The sequence below is a fragment of the Anomaloglossus baeobatrachus genome, chromosome 2, assembly GCF_048569485.1.
Source record: "Anomaloglossus baeobatrachus isolate aAnoBae1 chromosome 2, aAnoBae1.hap1, whole genome shotgun sequence".
Lineage (NCBI taxonomy): Eukaryota > Metazoa > Chordata > Amphibia > Anura > Aromobatidae > Anomaloglossus > Anomaloglossus baeobatrachus.
The window spans coordinates 31668558-31688544 of NC_134354.1; the positions used below are offsets into that span (position 1 = coordinate 31668558).

The following is a 19987-nucleotide window of genomic DNA, read 5'->3' on the forward strand; positions in this document are numbered from 1 at the left end:
GACGGGATCCCTACCCCGGCATTATTGGACACCGGCTCTCAGGTCACCACGATCCCGTATGTCCTTTATCGTAGGTTTTGGTCGGACGACGATCTCCGACCACCGGACCCCTCCCTCACCATCTATGCTGCCAACGGACAACCTATAGACCAGATCGGGGTCAAAGAGGTAACCATAAAGGTGGGAAGGCAGGAAATGAAGGGACAAGGACTGATTGTTGTGGACACTGATATTAGAGAAAGGAACCCGCAAATGATTTTAGGTACTAATGTCATAGAAAATTGCCTAGGGGAAGTGTTGTTGTTGCTTCACCAGATTGTTGAAGGTGCTGAGGGCAGGTCGCAAAGAGCCTTGCAAAAGGAGATCCGAATCATTATGAGGAAGCAACAGGTAAAACAGACTGGCGGTGAGATTGGTAGTGTACGGGTGATGGATGCAAACCCCATTGTGATACCCCCACGGAGTGAAATGATGATGTGGTGTAGAGCAGCGGTAGGTCTCAGAGGACAAGATTACCAGGCTGTACTAGAGCCCACTCATTCAGACCACTGGCCCACGATTCTGACAGCCAGGGGGGTAGTTGATGTACACAAGGGACGAGTGCCTGTACGAGTGTTGAACTGTGGGGAGGAGGAAGCCAGACTACCAAGGTACGCTACCATAGCCAAACTGTTTACATGCTCAGATGACGCCATAACACCTGTAGGTCCCCTGACACAAGCTGACTCAAAAGAGGGCGAGACCTCCCAAAAGCAGTTAGAGGATTGGTGCCAGAAACTACACGTGGGGACTGACTCTACACCCGACTACCAGAAACATGGGGTTTACAGGGTCGTGCAGGAATACGAGCAGGTCTTTAGTAAGAACCCACTAGACTTTGGTAGGATCAAAGGGGTGCAACATCACATACCCACAGGCAGTCATCCTCCCATTAAGGAAAGACATAGGCCTATTCCACCAGCCCATTACCAGCGCACAAAGGACATGCTGAAGGACATGAAGGAGGCAGGCGTCATAAGGGACAGTTGTAGCCCCTGGGCGGCTCCCCTGGTCCTGGTAAGGAAGAAGGATGGCACGATGAGGATGTGTGTGGATTACAGACGGATAAATCAGATAACACACAAGGATGCCTACCCTTTGCCAAGGATAGAGGAATCCCTCGCTGCCTTGAAAACCTCTAACTACTTTTCTACCCTAGATCTTACTAGTGGCTACTGGCAAGTATCTGTAGCAGAAGAAGATCGGGAGAAGACGGCCTTCACCACCCCAATGGGCCTCTGTGAGTTCAACAGCATGCCATTTGGACTCTGCAATGCCCCCGGGACCTTCCAGAGGCTTATGGAATGCTGCCTAGGGCACCTCAACTTTGAAACCGTCCTGCTCTACCTGGATGATGTCATCGTGTACTCCAAGACCTACGAGGACCACCTGAAACACCTGGCTGAAGTCTTTGAAGCACTATCCCGATATGGAATGAAGCTGAAACCATCCAAGTGCCATTTACTGAAGCCAAAGGTCCAGTACCTAGGTCACGTGGTCAGTGCAGAAGGAGTAGCACCGGACCCAGAGAAGGTCACAGTCATCCAGGAATGGCCCACACCTACTACCGTCCGGGAGGTACGTCAGTTCCTTGGCTTGGTAGGCTACTACAGAAGGTTCATCAAGGGCTACACGAAAATGGCAGCGCCTTTGCAAGAGCTCCTGGTAGGCCACCCAAAGAAGAGAGGAAAGATCTCCGGCCCGCCATTTCACTGGGGAGAAGCAGAAGAACACTCCTTCAGACAAATGAAAGGGGCCTTGACGGGTGAAGAGATCCTAGCCTACCCTGACTACGGTCTGCCATTCGTACTGTACACAGATGCCAGTAATGTGGGACTGGGAGCAGTGCTTTCACAGGTGCAGGGAGGCAAAGAGCGTGTGATTGCTTACGCCAGCAGGAAGCTCAGGCCTACTGAAAGAAACCCGGAGAATTATAGCTCATTCAAGCTAGAGTTCCTGGCCATGGTATGGGCTATCACAGAGCGGTTCAAGCACTACCTGGCAGCCACCAAATTCACTGTCTTCACGGACAACAACCCCCTGACCCACTTGGATACTGCTAAATTGGGTGCCATGGAGCAGCGTTGGGTAGCCCGACTGGCGAATTATGACTTTACCGTCAAGTATCGAGCTGGCCGCAAGAACGGCAACGCGGATGCTCTGTCCAGGATGCCTCACCTAGCAGACGAGGGTGAAGATGTAGATGATCTTGAAGAGATTGAGCTGCCAGCGTTCCATCGCCATGGAGCAAAACAGTGTCGGCAGTCGCGTGCCAACCGCCAAGAGGTGACCCTGAACCCACTACCTCACTACAACTGGAAGGAGACCCAGGAAAATGATCCAGCGGTAGGCTTGGTAAAGAAACTGATCAGCCAGCCGGGCGCCAGCCTTGACAAAGGAGCCCCACCTGAGGCACAGTACCTATGGAAGGAGAGGGGTCGATTATTCATCTATCAAGACAAACTTTACAGGAGCATCATTGACCCGAGGACGCATGAGAAGGTGTGGCAAGTGATTGTACCACAGAAGGATACGAGGATGGTGCTAGAAGCCTATCACAATGGTGCAGGCCACTTTGGTTGGAAGAAACTGGAGGCCCTACTTAAAGTAAGATTCTACTGGGTGGGCATGAGATCTGCCCTAGAGAAGTGGTGTCGAAACTGCGGGCCCTGCAATCTTAGAAGAAAAGACCAGCACAGCCAGAGAGCACCACTCCAGCCAATCCAAACTAAACGGCCCCTGGAGATCGTGGCCCTGGACCATGTAAAGTTGGCACCCAGCAGACAAGGCTACAACTACGCTCTCACTATGGTTGACCACTACTCCAGATTCCTGGTGGTAGTACCAGTCAAGGACTTGACAGGTCAAACTGCAGCCAAAGCTTTCCAGACACACTTCTGTCGACCACATGGCTATCCAGATCAAGTGCTCACTGACCAAGGACCAGCCTTTGAAGCTGAAGTGTTTAAGGAGTTTTGTAACCTATACGGCTGCCAGAAGATCCGTACTACGCCTTACCATCCTCAGACCAATGGCATGTGTGAGAAGATGAACCACATCATTCTCGACCTTCTGAAGACTCTCCCACTAGAAGAACGAAGTCAGTGGCCAGAAAAACTGCCCGATCTAGTGGACATGTATAACAACATCCCTGTGAGTTCCACGAACTGCACACCGGCATACCTGATGAGGGCCAGACCCGGGAGATTGCCAGTAGATCTGGAAATGGGAGTTGAGACCCCTGAAGACCATCTACAAGGTGCTGATTGGGATTCCAACCGCCAAGCCCAATACAAGAAAGTACAAGAGTGTGTGGAGCGAAGCCTGACTCAGCAGCGTGAGAAACAAGAAAAGGCCTACAATCGAAAAGCACCTGCTGTTCCTTTGATGCCAGGAGATATAGTTCTCAAAAGAAAGAGAAGACGTCATAAACTTGACAATCACTGGGAAGAAGAACCCTATACTGTGTTACCATCGACGCTTAGCAATGAAAAGACATGCCTTATCAGCAAAGATGGAGGAAAAACAACAGCTGTCGTTTCTAGAGATCGCTTAAAGAAATGTCCTGAACAACTAAGAACCCCTGAAGAAATTCCCAACCCTTTGCCAGTTCAAGAACCAAAAGAAAAGATGATCCATACTGTACTTGGAGATTTTCCAGCAAGTTGGCCTCAATACAATGGAGCAGTAGTTATTCCGGTTATTACATTCCCTCAATCTGGAGAAGTAAGAGAACCAGAAGAACCTGTTCAGAACCTGGAAGAGCCAAATGTAGCTGAAGCAGAAGACCATGCACTGGCATCAATACATAGTACACCTATTATTCACATTGAGACACATACATCGGGTGGGAGGACACAACCTCAGACAGATGACAGCATAGTACTGCGTAGATCAACCCGCAGCAACTTTGGTCAGCTCCCATTACGCTATAGAGAAAGTACAGTTTAGTTCAAAGTGACCGTATGAAATGTAATGTTTAACCTGTTATAGTTATGTAACGTTTAAGTGAAATGTGCCCACAAGGACTATTGTGAGACCTCCTTAAAATGTTAGACCACTGGTTATGAACTGGCTTTAACCACAAACTTTGCATTGTAAAAAGTTACCTCCTTGGTATCAACCACAGAGTCTGCCTGTTGAGGGGCATGGCTCTGCACCAACAAGGGGGCACGCCTGTTTATGGGGCCTGCCCTCCAACACTCGGAAGCGGGTACGCCTGTTTATGGGGCCTACCTTACACCACTCTCCTCAGGAGAGGAAGATTGGAGGAAAGGTCTGGGGAATGTGATGGCCCAGCCCTGGTCACCAAAAGGACCGGCGACCTACCTCCTGGAGGTTTTTGGGTGGGTTTCGGACATGTGGGTGGTTGGTGGTGAAATGGTACCTGGTATGTTTAAATGTAAATGATTGCCCCTGTGTGGGAAAAGTTTGTATTTACCTTTTTTTTTTTTCTTTCTCTTGTCTTTGCAGCCCGAGGACGTGCTGATGATAACTAAGGGGGAATGTGGCGCCCCTGACCTGGTCAGGCACCACAGAGTATTGCACCCATGCGGGAGCAATGCTTCCAGGTAATCTCCAAAGGCCAGGATGAGGTGCACACACAAACATATAGTGACCAGGCCTCCCACATTACCAGAGGGGACCCTTGGGTAGCCAGAAGGGGTTAACTTTCAATTCCCAGCTGGGGGTGTGTTCAGGGGCTGGTTGCTAGGAAGCAGGGCAGAGAGAGAGAGGAAGAGGGGAGTCTGGAGGAAGAAGTTGAAGTGTGTGGAAGGGAGCAGAGGAGCTCTCGTGTCAGACAGGTCCTGAGGAGTGCAGTAGCTGAAAGCGGGGGAGAAAGGAGTACCGTGGGTCGGCCTGAAAATCATCCAGAGAGAAGGGTGGCTGAGTACGGAGATCCCGGTATCCGAGCACACAAGGGGAACTAGGTCCCCAGTACAGGCAGCAGATCATCCAGAGCTGCTTAACCTACAGGTGGGGGGGGGTACTTCATGCCCTCACCACGACTACACAGAGCTTGAGCCAAGCAGCAATCACCAGGCCCATAAGGGGACAGGGCCAGAAGCCATCCCACCAAGGCCACGCTGCCGGCAGACGAGCCAGAGAGAGGGGAGCAGGGTGGTAACAGCTTCCCTGGAGGGGTCCTACCACGCTTCAAGCAAAGGATCCTCCTAAAACAGAAAGAGTGCAAGGAAGGCGAGTGGACAGCTACCCTCAGAACGGCCTCCTGGAATTCCTGGTTCAACCTGGTTATCACAGTGTCGCCCGGGCATCTCACCGTGACCTCCAAACAGTGAGTAAACACGTTGAAAGACTTCTTGGACTGTGTTTGAGTCATTCTGCGACCTGTGGTCCCACACACATACACCGGGGCCTGGGGCTTGCCTCACTCTCAGGGGGCTAATATACTGACTGCACCCACCATCAGCCCCAGGCATCCCTTAATCTGCAGTGGCGGTCCCCGCTGACCGCAATACTGAGAGTGGCGTCACGACAATCCTAAAAGAAGGTTCCCTACCTGTGACCAGACTGTTCCATCCACGTGGAGTCCCTGAAGGTACTGCACCGACACATACTAGCGGGGCTTCACATTACTTCTTCCCCTTTTTTGTTGTTCCCCAGTACACATATTGTCTCTTCTGTGTGTTTTGAGTGCTATGTGAACGAGTTTCCGTTCTCCCTTGTCTGTGTCATTTTGCGGGGTCATGTCTTTGTGTTTTCTGGCCCACCCCTAGGGTGTGGGAGAGGGGGGAGTAAGATCAGGGCTCGGACAGGAGTTAGGGTCACGCTGGGGGCTCAGACCTGACTACCATCAAGCCTACCTCCGAGATAAGGGACAGAGCAGGGTCTCAAGTCTGAGGGCCAGCCTAGGGGCCCCTGTCCTGTCATTACATACCATCACAGCAGTACCACCCCCTATAAATTTTTATGAGACCCATGAACTCTCCTCTCTTTGTTATATAGAGAAAAATATTGCGATCAGTCCCCTTTAACAATTGTACAAATTGAAGCCTTTCGAAGCATATGGCAGGAGAGTAAACCTCCGAAGAAAACGAACTTAAGCCCAAAACAGGATCATGGCGTTATCGCTGGTGAAGAATGCTCCAGAGCTGCGAGCCGCGGAGCTGAAGGTGAGATTATAGTCCACTGGTTTTACAACTAAAACTCATTTAAAGTTTGCTCAGCCTCTTCAAATAAAAAATGAGGACAGGAATAGCTGCTGGCCTCCTGCCACCTGCAAAGAGAATGAGTTCTAGCGTCTCTTCAATCTTTCATTCATTTTACCAGGACCCGGGGCAAAGCTGCGCCGGACACAGTGACAGCGCTAATAAGATTCACTGCACGTCCACATCCGACGACGGGACCCTGCAGGAGCGCTGCTAAACGGACGCCATTAAAGGGACCTTTATCCTTCAACTTAGGGCTCATTCAGTGTCTGAAAATCATGGATAGCGCTTATGCCTTATGCCTATTACACACTGAGGGTCTGATGTTTCACCCAAGCGAGCAATCCGTGTAACAGCACGAAGACTTATCCAATATCGATCCAAGTGTTCAAACCAATGCAAGTCTATAGATCCGTGAACAAATCAGGCGGCGCTCGGCTCCATGCGGTGAATGAATACTATTCCTGATAGGAGAAGCTGAGAAACCTTCATCCAAAAATAACTGATGAAACACTGACCGAAATATGACGTTATTAGCTGACATTGACCAAACTCTGATGACTCAGATCAAAACACTGATGAAATTCAGACTGATTTTTGTGTATGTGAAAAATCAATGATGTCTGTATAAACCCCTAATATATAGAAATAATCTGCACTAAGAGTCACTGCGTAATTACAGAGTGCAACTTATCTGTGATCCTGAGTTACCTCCTGTATTATACTCCACAGCTGCGCTCACTATTCTGCTGGTGCGATCACTGTGTACATACATTACATTACTGATCCTGTACTGGTACTGAGTTACCTCCTGTATTATACTCCAGAGCTGCACTCACTATTCTGCTGGTGCAGTTTCTGTGTACATACATTACATTACTAATCCTGTACTGATCCTGAGTTACCTCCTGTATTATACTCCAGAGCTGCACTCACTATTCTGTTGGTGCAGTCACTGTGTACATATATTACATTACTTATCCTGTACTGATCCTGAGTTACCTCCTGTATTATACTCCAGAGCTGCACTCACTATTCTGTTGGTGCAGTCACTGTGTACATACATTACATTACTGATCCTGTACTGATCCTGAGTTTCATCCTGTATTATACTCCAGAGCTGCACTCACTATTCTGCTGGTGAAATCACTGTGAACATACATTACTGATCCTGTACTGATCCTGAGTTACATCCTGTATTATTCTCCAGAGCTGCACTCACTATTCTGATGATGCAGTCACTGTGTACTGTACATACATTACATTACTGATCCTGAGTTACATACTGTATTATACTCCAGAGCTGCACTCACTATTCAGCTGGTGCAGTCACTGTGTACACACATTACATTACTGATCCTGAGTTACATCCTGTATTATATTCCAGAGCTGCACTCACTATTCTGCTGGTGAAATCACTGTGAACATACATTACTGATCCTGAGTTACATCCTGTATTATTCTCCAGAGCTTAACTCACTATTCTGTTTGTGGAATCACTGTGTAAAAACATTAATGTAAAATAATGCATGTACACAGTGTCTCCACCAGCAGAATAGTGAGTGCAGCTCTGAGGTATAATACAGGATATGTCAGAATCATTAAGGATAATTAATGTATGTACACAGTGTCTCCACCAGCAGAATAGTGAGTGCAGCTCTGGAGTATACGGTCTCTTTTCCACTTGTGTACCGCTTCTGATGCGAGAGTATCAGAAGCGATATGCTAATGACCCTCTGCTGTTGGTGTCAGCCGACAGCCGAAGGTCATGCGACTGTGATGCGGTCTTGAGATCGCATGACATCGCATCACAGCCTCGGAGAAGATGGAGGGAGCACTTTCTCCCATCTCCTCCGTTGTCTGTCTCTGCGTGCACCGCACTGCAGTCGCATAACATGTGAGTACAGTGCGATTTTACACACACGTGAGCCGAGACCCGGGGCAAAATGTAGCATGCTACGATTGTACTGAGAGCCCGACTCGTGTGGAGAAAAAACGGGACAGAGGAAACTGTCTCATTGATTAACACTGATGCGAGTGCAATCCGATTTTTTATCGGATCACACTCATACCAGGAAATCATGAGTGGAAAGGAGCCCTAATACAGGATGTAACTCAGGATCAGTAATGTATGTACACAGTGACTGCACCAGCAGAATAGTGAGTGCAGCTCTGGAGTATAATACAGGAGGTAACTCAGGATCAGTAATGTAATGTATGTACACAGTGACTGCACCAGCAGAATAGTGAGTGCAGCTCTGGAATATAATACAGGATGTAACTCAGGATCAGTAATGTAATGTATGTACACAGTGACTGCACCAGCAGAATAGTGAGTGCAGCTCTGGAGTATAATACAGGAGGTAACTCAGGATCAGTAATGTAATGTATGTACACAGTGACTGCACCAGCAGAATAGTGAGTGCAGCTCTGGAGTATAATACAGGATGTAACTCAGGATCAGTACAGGATCAGTAATGTAATGTATGTACACAGTGACTGCACCAGCAGAATAGTGAGTGCAGCTCTGGAGTATAATACAGGAGGTAACTCAGGATCAGTACAGGATCAGTAATGTAATGTATATACACAGTGACTGCACCAGCAGAATAGTGAGTGCAGCTGTGGAGTATAATACAGGATGTAACTCAGGATCAGTACAGGATCAGTAATGTATGTACACAGTGACTGTAGCAGCAGAATAATGAGTGCAGCTCTGGAGTATAATACAGGAGGTAACTCAGGATCAGTACAGGATCAGTAATGTAATGTATGTACACAGTGACTGCACCAGCAGAATAGTGAGTGCAGCTCTGGTGTATAATACAGGATGTAACTCAGGATCAGTACAGGATCAGTAATGTAATGTATGTACACAGTGACTGCACCAGCAGAATAGTGAGTGCAGCTCTGGAGTATAATACAGGAGGTAACTCAGGATCAGTAATGTAATGTATGTACACAGTGACTGCACCAGCAGAATAGTGAGTGCAGCTCTGGAGTATAATACAGGATGTAACTCAGGATCAGTAATGTAATGTATGTACACAGTGACTGCACCAGCAGAATAGTGAGTGCAGCTCTGGAGAATAATACAGGATGCAACTCAGGATCAGTACAGGATCAGTAATGTAATGTATGTACACAGTGACTGCACCAGCAGAATAGTGAGTGCAGCTCTGGAGTATAATACAGGAGGTAACTCAGGATCAGTACAGGATCAGTAATGTATGTACACAGTGACTGTAGCAGCAGAATAATGAGTGCAGCTCTGGAGTATAATACAGGAGGTAACTCAGGATCAGTACAGGATCAGTAATGTAATGTATGTACACAGTGACTGCACCAGCAGAATAGTGAGTGCAGCTCTGAAGTATAATACAGAATAAAACTCAGATTTCGAAATAGATTAGATCTGAATGTAAAATGTGAGATCTGAAATACACATGTGTGAATGTATCATGACACTTGTATAGGAGCTTCCTTTATTGTGGTCTCTTTACTGATCTTGGTGACTGGTAATGACCCTTTTATTTTCCTATCCTTTCTATATTCCAAGTATATATTTTTAGAGGGGCAAAGCTTTTATAAAAAAAAATATTTTTCTACATTGAGCATCTTCATCCACGGGTGGAGATGTGAATAACTTTGCACATACGGTAGTTTACATGATTAATTTTGCACTTTTTTTGTACCAATTTTCAGCTTTATCATATTTTATGTTCAAGTCACACCCGATGTGAAAGTAATAATTTATCAAGTCACTACTTGAAATATTCCAGTCTGGTGACCGATGGCTTTGATTTAACAACGTGCTCTGCTTTCTGGTAATGGGAGTTGGGATAGCGGCTCTAGATTCTGCTCAGCGAAGACTATGTGATGGAATGCAAAATGGGAACAATGGTATGATGTGAAGAAGATACAAGACCCCAAGAGAGATGTTCTTATGAGTTCTCCCAAAAGACTTCAAGACTTACCATTTTTTCCTGAATATTTTTGGACCCATCTTCTCTGTTTAAAAATCTACTTTTTTTAGCCAACTGGGTGAGGTCCTAGAAGATACAAGACACCAAAGAGAGTTGTTCTTACGAGTTCTCCCAAAGAGTTCAAGGATTCCCATTTTTTTCCCTGAAGGTTTTTGGACCCATCATCACTGGGTGAGGTCCTAGAAGATACAAGACTCCAAAGAGAGCTGTTCTTACTAGTTCTCCCAAAGAGTTCCCATTTTTTCCTGAATGTTTTTGGACCAATCTTCCCTGTTTAAAAACTTAGGGGTACTTTGCACGCTGCGACATCGCTAGCCAATGCTAGCGATGACAAGCGCGATAGTACCCACCCCCGTCGCACATGCGATATGTAGTGCAAGCTGCCGTAGCGAACATTATCGCTACGGCAGCTTCACATGCACATACCTGGTCAGCGACGTCGCTGTGACTGCCGAAGAATCCCTCCTTCAAGGGTGAGGTGCGTTCGGCGTCACAGTGACGTCACCGCGATGTCATTAAGCGGCCGGCCAATAGCAGCGGAGGGGAGGAGATGAGCAGGATGTAAACATCCCGCCCACCTTCTCCCTTCCGCATTGCCGGTGGACGCCGGGCGCAGGTAAGGAGATGTTCCTCGCTCCTGCGGCTTCACACACAGCGATGTGTGGAGCTGCAGGAACGAGGAACAACATCGTACCTGCGGACGCACCGACATTATGAAAATGACCAACGTGACACAGATCACCGATTTTTGACTGTTTCACGGTCTTTCATCTTCTCTCCTAGGCTTTACACGTTGCGACATCGTTACCGGCGCCGGATGTGCGTCACTTTTGATTTGACCCCGACGATATCGCAGGTGCGATGTCGCAACGTGCAAAGTACCCCTAAGTCTTTTTAGTCAAGTGGGTGAAGTCCTAGAAGATAAAAGGCACCAAAGAAAATTGTTCTTACGAGTTCTCCCAAAGAGTTCCCATTTTTTCCTGAATGTTTTCGGACCCATCTTCCCTGTTTAAAAATCTAGTCTTTTTAGCCAACTGGGTGAAGTCATAGAAGATACAAGACACCAAAGAGAGTTGTTCTTATGAGTTGTCCCAAAGACTTCCCATTTTTTCCTTGAATGTTTTTTGACCCATCTTCCCTGTTTAAAAATCTAGTCTTTTTAGCCAACTGGGTGAGGTCATAGAAGATATAAGACACCAAAGAGAGTTGTTCTTACGAGTTCTCCCAAAGAGTTCAAGACTTCCCATTTTTTTTCCTGAAGGTTTTTGGACCCATCTTCCTTGTTTAAAAATCTAGTCTTTTTGGCTAACTGGGTGAGGTCCTAAAGATGACTGCCCTAGAGAAGGGTTAAGCACCATGTCTACTTTACTAACAAGACAAGGGGGATGAGGAGCCATATCTCAGGAATGGAGAGGTGCAAGAACAAAAGAAAAGCATCACTGGATTCGGGAGAACAGTGGCATTTACACCATGTAACAACCACATATATATATTTTTGGCAGATGACCCATATTTGGCTTTTCAATTACACTGCTTTCTTTTGAATGGTTTATACCAACTGGATCAAGTAGTACTACTGTTAGGGGCACTTTGCACACTGCGACATCACAGGTGTGATGTCGGTGGGGTCAAATTGAAAGTGACGCACATCCGGCATCGCATGCGACATCGCAGTGTGTAAAGCCTAGATGATACGATTAACGAGCGCAAAAGCGTCGTAATCGTATCATCGGTGCAGCGTCGGCGTAATTCATAATTACGCTGATGCGACAGTCCGATGTTGTTCCTCGCTCCTGCGGCAGCACACATCGCTGTGTGTGAAGCCGCAGGAGCGAGGAACTTCTCCTACCGGCGTCACCGCGGCTCCCGTAGGATATGCGGAAGGAAGGAGGTGGGCAGGATGTTTACATCCCACTCATCTCCGCCCCTCCGCTCCGATTGGCCGCCTGCCGTGTGACATCGCAGTGACGCCGCACGACCAGCCCCCTTAACAAGGAGGCGGATCGCCGGCCACAGGGACGTCGCACGGCAGGTGAGTGTGTGTGTGAAGCTGGCGTAGCGATAATTTTCGCTACGCCAGCTATCACCACATATTGCTGCTGCGACGGGGGCGGGGACTATCGCACTCGGCATCGCAGCATCGGCCTGCGATGTCGCAGTGTGCAAAGTGCCCCTTACTCTGACACAATGGACCTTAATTTTTCAGTCCTGATTTTGCGAGAGGGAATATGTTCTTTACATTCAACTAGACCCCATATATGAGACTCGTCAGGGTCCATGACTTATGCCCATCAATGTCCATACTGTACCCTATGGCAAACATTTGGTGGGCTCCTGAAAAAGGCTGTTACACTGTGAATTGAAGGCTAACCTTCCTATGTTTACGAACGGTCTGGAGGGTGATTACTGAGCGGGGAGCACAAAGAGCGTAACCACGCCCCTTTTACAGACCATGCCCCTTTTTCAGAAATGCCCCCTGAATCCTTGTGTATCAGACTGAGCTCCAGTGCTCAGATTAGGTATTTTGGTGGCAGAAGCAGAAAGTCTTCCGGGATTGTTACTGACCAGGAGGTTTCCAGAAGGTTCGCACCGTGCCCTGGCAATATAGCGTGAGTTTAGGAACTCTGAGAGTTGGTGGGTGCGAAATAATATGTACAGTATACTATGAACCCATATGATATATTTAAGTAGTCTGCGATGGCAAAATACTCACTGGGGTCTGCACCTTTACAGTCGTGAGCTTCTCCATACCCAAAGTGTGGCCTCTTTCTCCCTGTATATAAATCTATTCCTTTTAGCCAAGTGGATTTGGTCAACTGTTGTCTATGAATTTTTTCTTGAGGACCATACCCACTTGACTAAAAAAGACCGGATTTATATACAGGGAAGAGGTGCCCCCATATCTCAGGAATGGAGAGGAGCAGTAATAAAAGGAAAACTATGCCGGATTCAGGAGAACAGCGGCATTTACACCACGTAAAATAAAAATACATATTCATTGTACATGACAGGTTCTCTTTAAAGAGGGACCAATTGCTATAAAAACGGGACTATAGCTCCCATGTATGAATTGGTGGATATTAGGTTATTGGCAGATGTTGGTAAGTGTCGACACCCTTTTGCCTGAGCTTCATACGTTCTTGATGAGCAAAAGGGTAACAATGTTTTGATCTTTTGACTTTCGGGCTCCATATCTCACCATCCACTACAGCTTTGAGCGTAAGACGACCTTCAATTTATAGACAATCATCTTGGCTATCTCATACATAAATGTGACTTGCAGCTATTTAGCATATAATTAGTTATGCAGATTCTTGTCATCTCACTGCATTGTTACTGTTTTGCTCCTAAAAATCTAATTTTTATTATTTTGTTAGCATTTTATAAATCTACCTTTGGCTTTCAGCTCTGCCTGAATCCTTCTGGGCTCTCTATCAGATTTAAGCATGTCTTCACCGAAATCTGATCCCAGGTCTCTTCTACACGTTCCCAATGTTGGTATATATTGGTCGGCGTTTTCTTGACCTACTACCTACCTACAAGTGTTGGGTTGGGTTGAGGTCTGGGGACTGTGGGGACAATCCAGCTCCTCTACTTCATTGTCATTGAACCATTTATTCGCCAATCTCGCTGTATGCTTCTGGTCGTTGTCCTGCTGGAACACTGTGTCGTCCTTTTCATACAGATAGTACTCGAGTGTATGAAGTAACTCATCTTGTAGGATCAGCATTGAGACCACCATCCATACTGGACAAGTATCCAACGCCTCTGGCTGTGAAACACCCCATATCATCAGGCTTCCTCCACCAAACTTGACAGTTCCTTCAATTTCTCGAACCCTTTTTCCCTTATTTCTTCCAGACCCATTTGCCCCGTCTATTGACTTTCATCTCATCTCTTGAAATCACCCGTTTCTAACCTTCCACTTTTAGTACTATTTTGTAAAGTCGAGCCGACGTTTCTTATGATGATTTTCAAGTTGAGTCTTCACCTTTTTTCGGGTCACCATTGCAGACTTGTGTTCCGTGCGCCGATTGGTGCCTGTATGGACATCCATGATCTCACTATTAGGAAGCAGACGAGAAGCCTCCACTGTTGGGTTTGTTGCCCCAGAACTGATAGACCTTGTGATGAGGGACTTGGTGACTTCGATGTTTTGCCTGGATGTCATCTCTTGGTTTTTGAATGGATGGACAGACTTCATTTCATATTCTTCCAACTGTGATGGCCTCACAGGATTCTGTTTGGTAATTTTGCCACTATCGATGAGCTGAATGATGATGCTGTTTCTCTTCTTGGGAAATCTTCTTCATGGCTGTGCCTTGATTCCAACCAATGACCTTTCACTTGGGAATCAACCTAATAACACTCTGAGCTATTAGGGGATGTGAGAACAGGTTGTAATTTGTAGTGCACAGGAAGAAAAAGGAGCAAAACAGTAACAATGCAGTGACCTGACAAGAATCTGCATAACTAATCATATGCTAAATAGCTGCAAGCCACATTTATGTATGAGATAGCCAAGATGATTGTCAAGAAAATGAAGCTCAAAGCTGTAGAGCAGGGTAAGATACGGAGCCTGAAAGGCAAAAGCTCAAAACATTGTTACCCTTTTGCTCTCCACTGTCTTGATTGTCGCCCCAGCCTCATACACATAGTTCCTGCATTGCAATATCCACACTATACTTAAAAAAAAATATACGACAAAGAAAGGTTTGCGCTTCTCATCTCAGCATGTTTTATTATAACATCACATAAAATAGGAGGTTACAGTTTGATTCGGTTCTTAGATAACAGACTGCAGTGAAGCGCTCAGTGATTGTGTCTAGTAGACTATAAATAGTTAGCCCCTTTGTACATGCACCCCATATATATATATATTCAGAATTTCCTGATCGATCATTCTATCCTTTATTTTATTTCATTTTTTTCAGATAAAATTTCTTTGTTTTGTCATTTCCCTAGTGGTGAGAGGTAGGTACTACGAGTCGTCGGCCCCTTGTTTCTTCTTTTGAAATTTTCTGAACTGAGATTGTATTGCCACCGCTGCTTTCTCTGTCTCTGGGGCGTCCATGTCAATGTCAAAGTCCTCCTGAATTTTCTTCTGGTCATCTGTAGATACAAAAAACAAAGTGTTATTAGGACACATCCGGAGAAGAATGAACTTGGTTCCCCCTTCTCCTAAATACCCCCACTTTATGCATTACTGAATACCGAGGTTATCCCAGAATGGCTATATCACTATATACAGAACATACCCAGGTTATACCAGCTGTATAAGTATAATTATATACAGTGCCTTGCGAAAGTATTCGGCCCCCGTGAATTTTTCAACCTTTTCCCACATTTCAGGCATCAAACATAAAGATAAAAATTTTAATGTAATAGTGAAGAATCAACAACAAGTGGACACAATTGTGAAGGTGAACGATATTTATTGTTTATTTTAAACTTTTGTAAAAAAGAATAAACTGAAAATTGGGGCGTGCAATATTATTCATCCCCTTTACTTTCAGTGCAGCAAACTCACTCCAGAAGTTCATTGAGAATCTCTGAATGATCCAATGTTGTCCTAAATGACTGAGGATGATAAATATAAGCCCCTGTGTGTAATCAAGTCTCCGTATAAATGCCCCTGCTCTGTGATAGGCTCAGTGTGCTGTTTAAAGTGCAGATAGCATCATGAAGACCAAGGAACACAACAGGCAGGTCCACGATACTGTTGTGGAGAGGTTTAAAGCCAGATTTGGTTACAAATAGATTTACACAACTTTAAACATCTCAAGAAGCACTGTGCAAGCGATCATATTGAAATGGAAGGAGTATCATACCACTGCAAATCTACCAAGACCCGGCCGTCCATCCAAACTTTCATCTCAAACAAGGAGACGACTGATCAGAGATGCAGCCAAGAGGCCCATGATCCCTCTGGATGATCTGCAGAGATCTACAGCTGAGGTGGGAGAGTCTGTCCATAGGACTACAATCAGTCGTACACTGCACAAATCTGACCTTTATGGAAGAGTGGCAAGAAGAAAGCCATTTCTCAAAGATATCCATAAAAAGTGTCATTTAAAGTTTTCCACAAGCCACCTGGAGACACCAAACATGTGGAAGAAGGTGCTCTGCTCAGATGAAACCAAACTCAAACTATTAGGGCACAATGCCAAATTATATGTTTTGCTTAAATGCAACACAGCCCATCACCCTGAACACACCATCCCCACTGTCAAACATGGTGGTGGCAGCATCATGGTTTGGGCCTGCTTTTCTTCAGCAGAGACAGGGAAGAAGGTTAAAATTGATGGGAAGATGGATGGATCCAAATACGGGACCATTCTTGAAGAAAACCTGTTGGAGTCTGCAAAAGACCTGAGACTGGGACGGAGATTTGTCTTCCAACAAGACAATGATCCCAAACATAAAGCAAAGTCTACAATGGAATGGTTCACAAATAAACGTATCCAGCTGTTAGAATGGCCAAGTCACAGTCCAGACCTGAACCCAATCGAGAATCTGTGGAAAGAGCTGAAAACTGCTGTTCACAAACGCCTCCATCCAACCTCACTCAGCTCCAGCTGTTTGCAGAGGAAGAATGGGCGAGAATTTCAGTCTCTCGATGTGCAAAACTGATAGACACATACCCCAAGAGACTGCAGCTGTAATCACAGAAAAAGGGGGCGCTACAAAGTATTAACTTAAAGGGGATGAATAATATTACACGCCCCAATTTTCAGTTATTTATTTTTTATAATAGTTTAAAATAAGCAATAAATATCGTTCACCTTCACAATTGTGTCCCACTTGTTGTTGATTCTTCACCAGAACATTAACATTTTATCTTTATGTTTGAAGCCTGAAATGTGGGAAAAGGTTGACAAATTCAAAGCAGCCGAATACTTTTGCAAGGCACTGTACAGAAGATGCCAAAGTTATACCAGCTGTACATATATAATTATATACAGGAGATGCCCAGGTTATACCAGCTGTACATATGTAATTATACAGTATACAGTAGATGTCCAGGTTATACCGGCTGTACATATATAATTATATACAGGAGATACCCAGGTTATACCAGCTGTACATATATAATTATATACAGGAGATACCCAGGTTATACCAGCTGTACATATATAATTATATACAGGAGATACCCAGGTTATACCAGCTGTACATATATAATTATATACAGGAGATACCCAGGTTATACCGGCTGTACATATATAATTATAAACAGGAGATGCCCAGGTTATACCGGCTGTACATATATAATTATATACAGGAGATACCCAGGTTATACCAGCTGTACATATATAATTATATACAGGAGATACCCAGGTTATACCAGCTGTACATATATAATTATATACAGGAGATACCCAGGTTATACCAGCTGTACATATATAATTATATACAGGAGATGCCCAGGTTATACCGGCTGTACATATATAATTATATAGAGGAGATGCCCAGGTTATACCAGCTGTACATATATAATTATATACAGGAGATGCCCAGGTTATACCAGCTGTACATATATAATTATATACAGGAGATACCCAGGTTATACCAGCTGTACATATATAATTATATACAGGAGATGTCCAGGTTATACCAGCTGTACATATATAATTATATACAGGAGATGCCCAGGTTATACCAGCTGTACATATATAATTATATACAGGAGATACCCAGGTTATACCAGCTGTACATATATAATTATATACAGGAGATACCCAGGTTATACCAGCTGTACATATATAATTATATACAGGAGATACCCAGGTTATACCAGCTGTACATATATAATTATATACAGGAGATACCCAGGTTATACCAGCTGTACATATATAATTATATACAGGAGATGCCCAGGTTATACCAGCTGTACATATATAATTATATACAGGAGATACCCAGGTTATACCGGCTGTACATATATAATTATATTCAGATGATGCCCAGGTTATACCAGCTATACATATATAATTATATGCAGATGATGCCCAGGTTGTAGCAGCAGAGTTGGAGTCTGAACAGTAGGACTTTTTCCATATTCACAAGATTAAGAACGACTTTCTGTGAGTCTGAATGTCACATTAAAGCTGCGCAACACATGAAAAGCGCGTCTGCAGCAAAATGTCAGCGGAGTGGAAGTGACAGGACGGGACGTTCAGAGATAAAGATCCGATCAGAAAACAAAAGTTTCCAGGCAGAAAATTACAAGTAAAAGCCAAGCGATTATCATTATTCTGCAGGCAGCGATGTACAAAGATAATACCGCGATAATACCGACACGAGGCGCATTATCAGAACACCAGATATTGGTTCTGTGAATTATATATATGGCCGGGAGGCAAAACAACAGTTCTAGGAGGGTGGTGATAAGTCCTAAGTGCAGAGGGGCAAGTAAGTATTAGAAGAAAGTCCTAACGGCTGAAAGACAAGTCTTGGGTGCAAAACAACCTTGGGGGCAGAAAGAGAAGTCCTAGAGGCAGAGAGGCAAGTCTTAAGGACTGAAAGACAGACCATGAGAAGTCCTTGGAGAAGAAAGTTATAGGGGCCAAAACGATGGAGTGAGAAGTTCTGGGCTAAGAGTCTCAAGTCCTTGGCATAGTGTCGTAAAGGACTTATTGACAGGTCCTTGGGAGCAGAAATATTTCTAAGTGAAAAGACAAACCCTCGGGGTGAAGTGATAAGTCTTATGGGCAGAGGGACAAGACCTAGGGGATTGACAACTCCCTTTAGCAAAACGTCCATTGAGCATGAAGACAAGTCCTAATGGCCAAACTACAAGTTCCTAGAAGAAGAAAACAAAGTCCCAAAGACTGAGCGTCAAGTCGTAAAGACAAAGGGTCATTCCTGTCAGTGTGACGAGTCCAAAGAGCAGAAAGAAAAATTCTAATTGCAAATCTCTAAGTACTAGAGTCAGAACAAGAAAGTCCTTTGAGTGAAGTGACCTCGGTGGTGGGCTGACAACTTCTTAGGACTGTTTAATAAGTCCTACGGTCGAAGTGGAAAATGTAAAGGACTGATTAGAAAGATTTATGGAAGAGTGACAAGCCCTGAAGTAAGGTAACTGTCATGTGGTGTTCGGCTCCACACTCGTGGGGTGCCACGACAGCGTTGTACTCTGTGCACATTGTAGAGTCTGACAGGCAACTTGATGTCTCCTAGTTGCTCAGCCAGAGCCGTGCACCGGCTGATTTATTTCCATTTCTCCCCAGCCCTGCAGGAGTTAATTCCTGTGGATTGGTGGCTCCTAGGAGCTCAGGTTGCTGATTACCACCCACAGCCATCTCCTTCCTATTTAAGGTCTGGGAGTCTGTTTCTCTGAGCTGATTATAGCTTCAGTATAGCTCCAGCAATTATGGTCTTGTGGTGATCCAGTTCTTGGTGATCTGTAGTTGCTACTTTGTGTGGTCTGGAAGTTTCCCTGTCGTGCATTTACTTCCTTCCTTATGCTTTATTCCCTCTGTACACGTATAGTTTCTCCTTCATGTTTGAGAGCATGTGTATGTGTTTTGGTTCATCCTTCTCCTTGTTATTTTTGTGGGGTTTTGTTACTGTGTTACCCAGTCCACCCCAAGGATAGTGGAGAGGGAGTAAGCTCAGGGCTCGGACAGGAGTCAGGGTCACGCTTGGGGCTCAGACCTGGCTAACATCAAGCCTACCTCTGAGATAAGGGACAATGCAGAGTCTCTAGTCTGAGGGCCAGCCTAGGAGCCCCAGTGCAGCCATTTCATACCCCGTCACAGTAACAAGTTGTAGTGGCAGAAGAACAAA

General features: G+C 45.3%; 1 protein-coding gene across 1 annotated transcript in view; it reads right to left on the bottom strand.

Annotated features, from left to right (window-relative positions):
• Positions 1-14909: 14909 nt before the first annotated feature.
• Positions 14910-19987, bottom strand: part of PCP4 (Purkinje cell protein 4) — a 101067-nt gene continuing 95989 nt past the window's right edge. Inside the window, exon 3 of the mRNA XM_075332899.1 lies at positions 14910-15307. Within this exon, the coding sequence (XP_075189014.1) occupies positions 15177-15307 (131 nt within the window). The 3' untranslated portion in view covers positions 14910-15176. The remainder of the gene's footprint in view (positions 15308-19987) is intronic.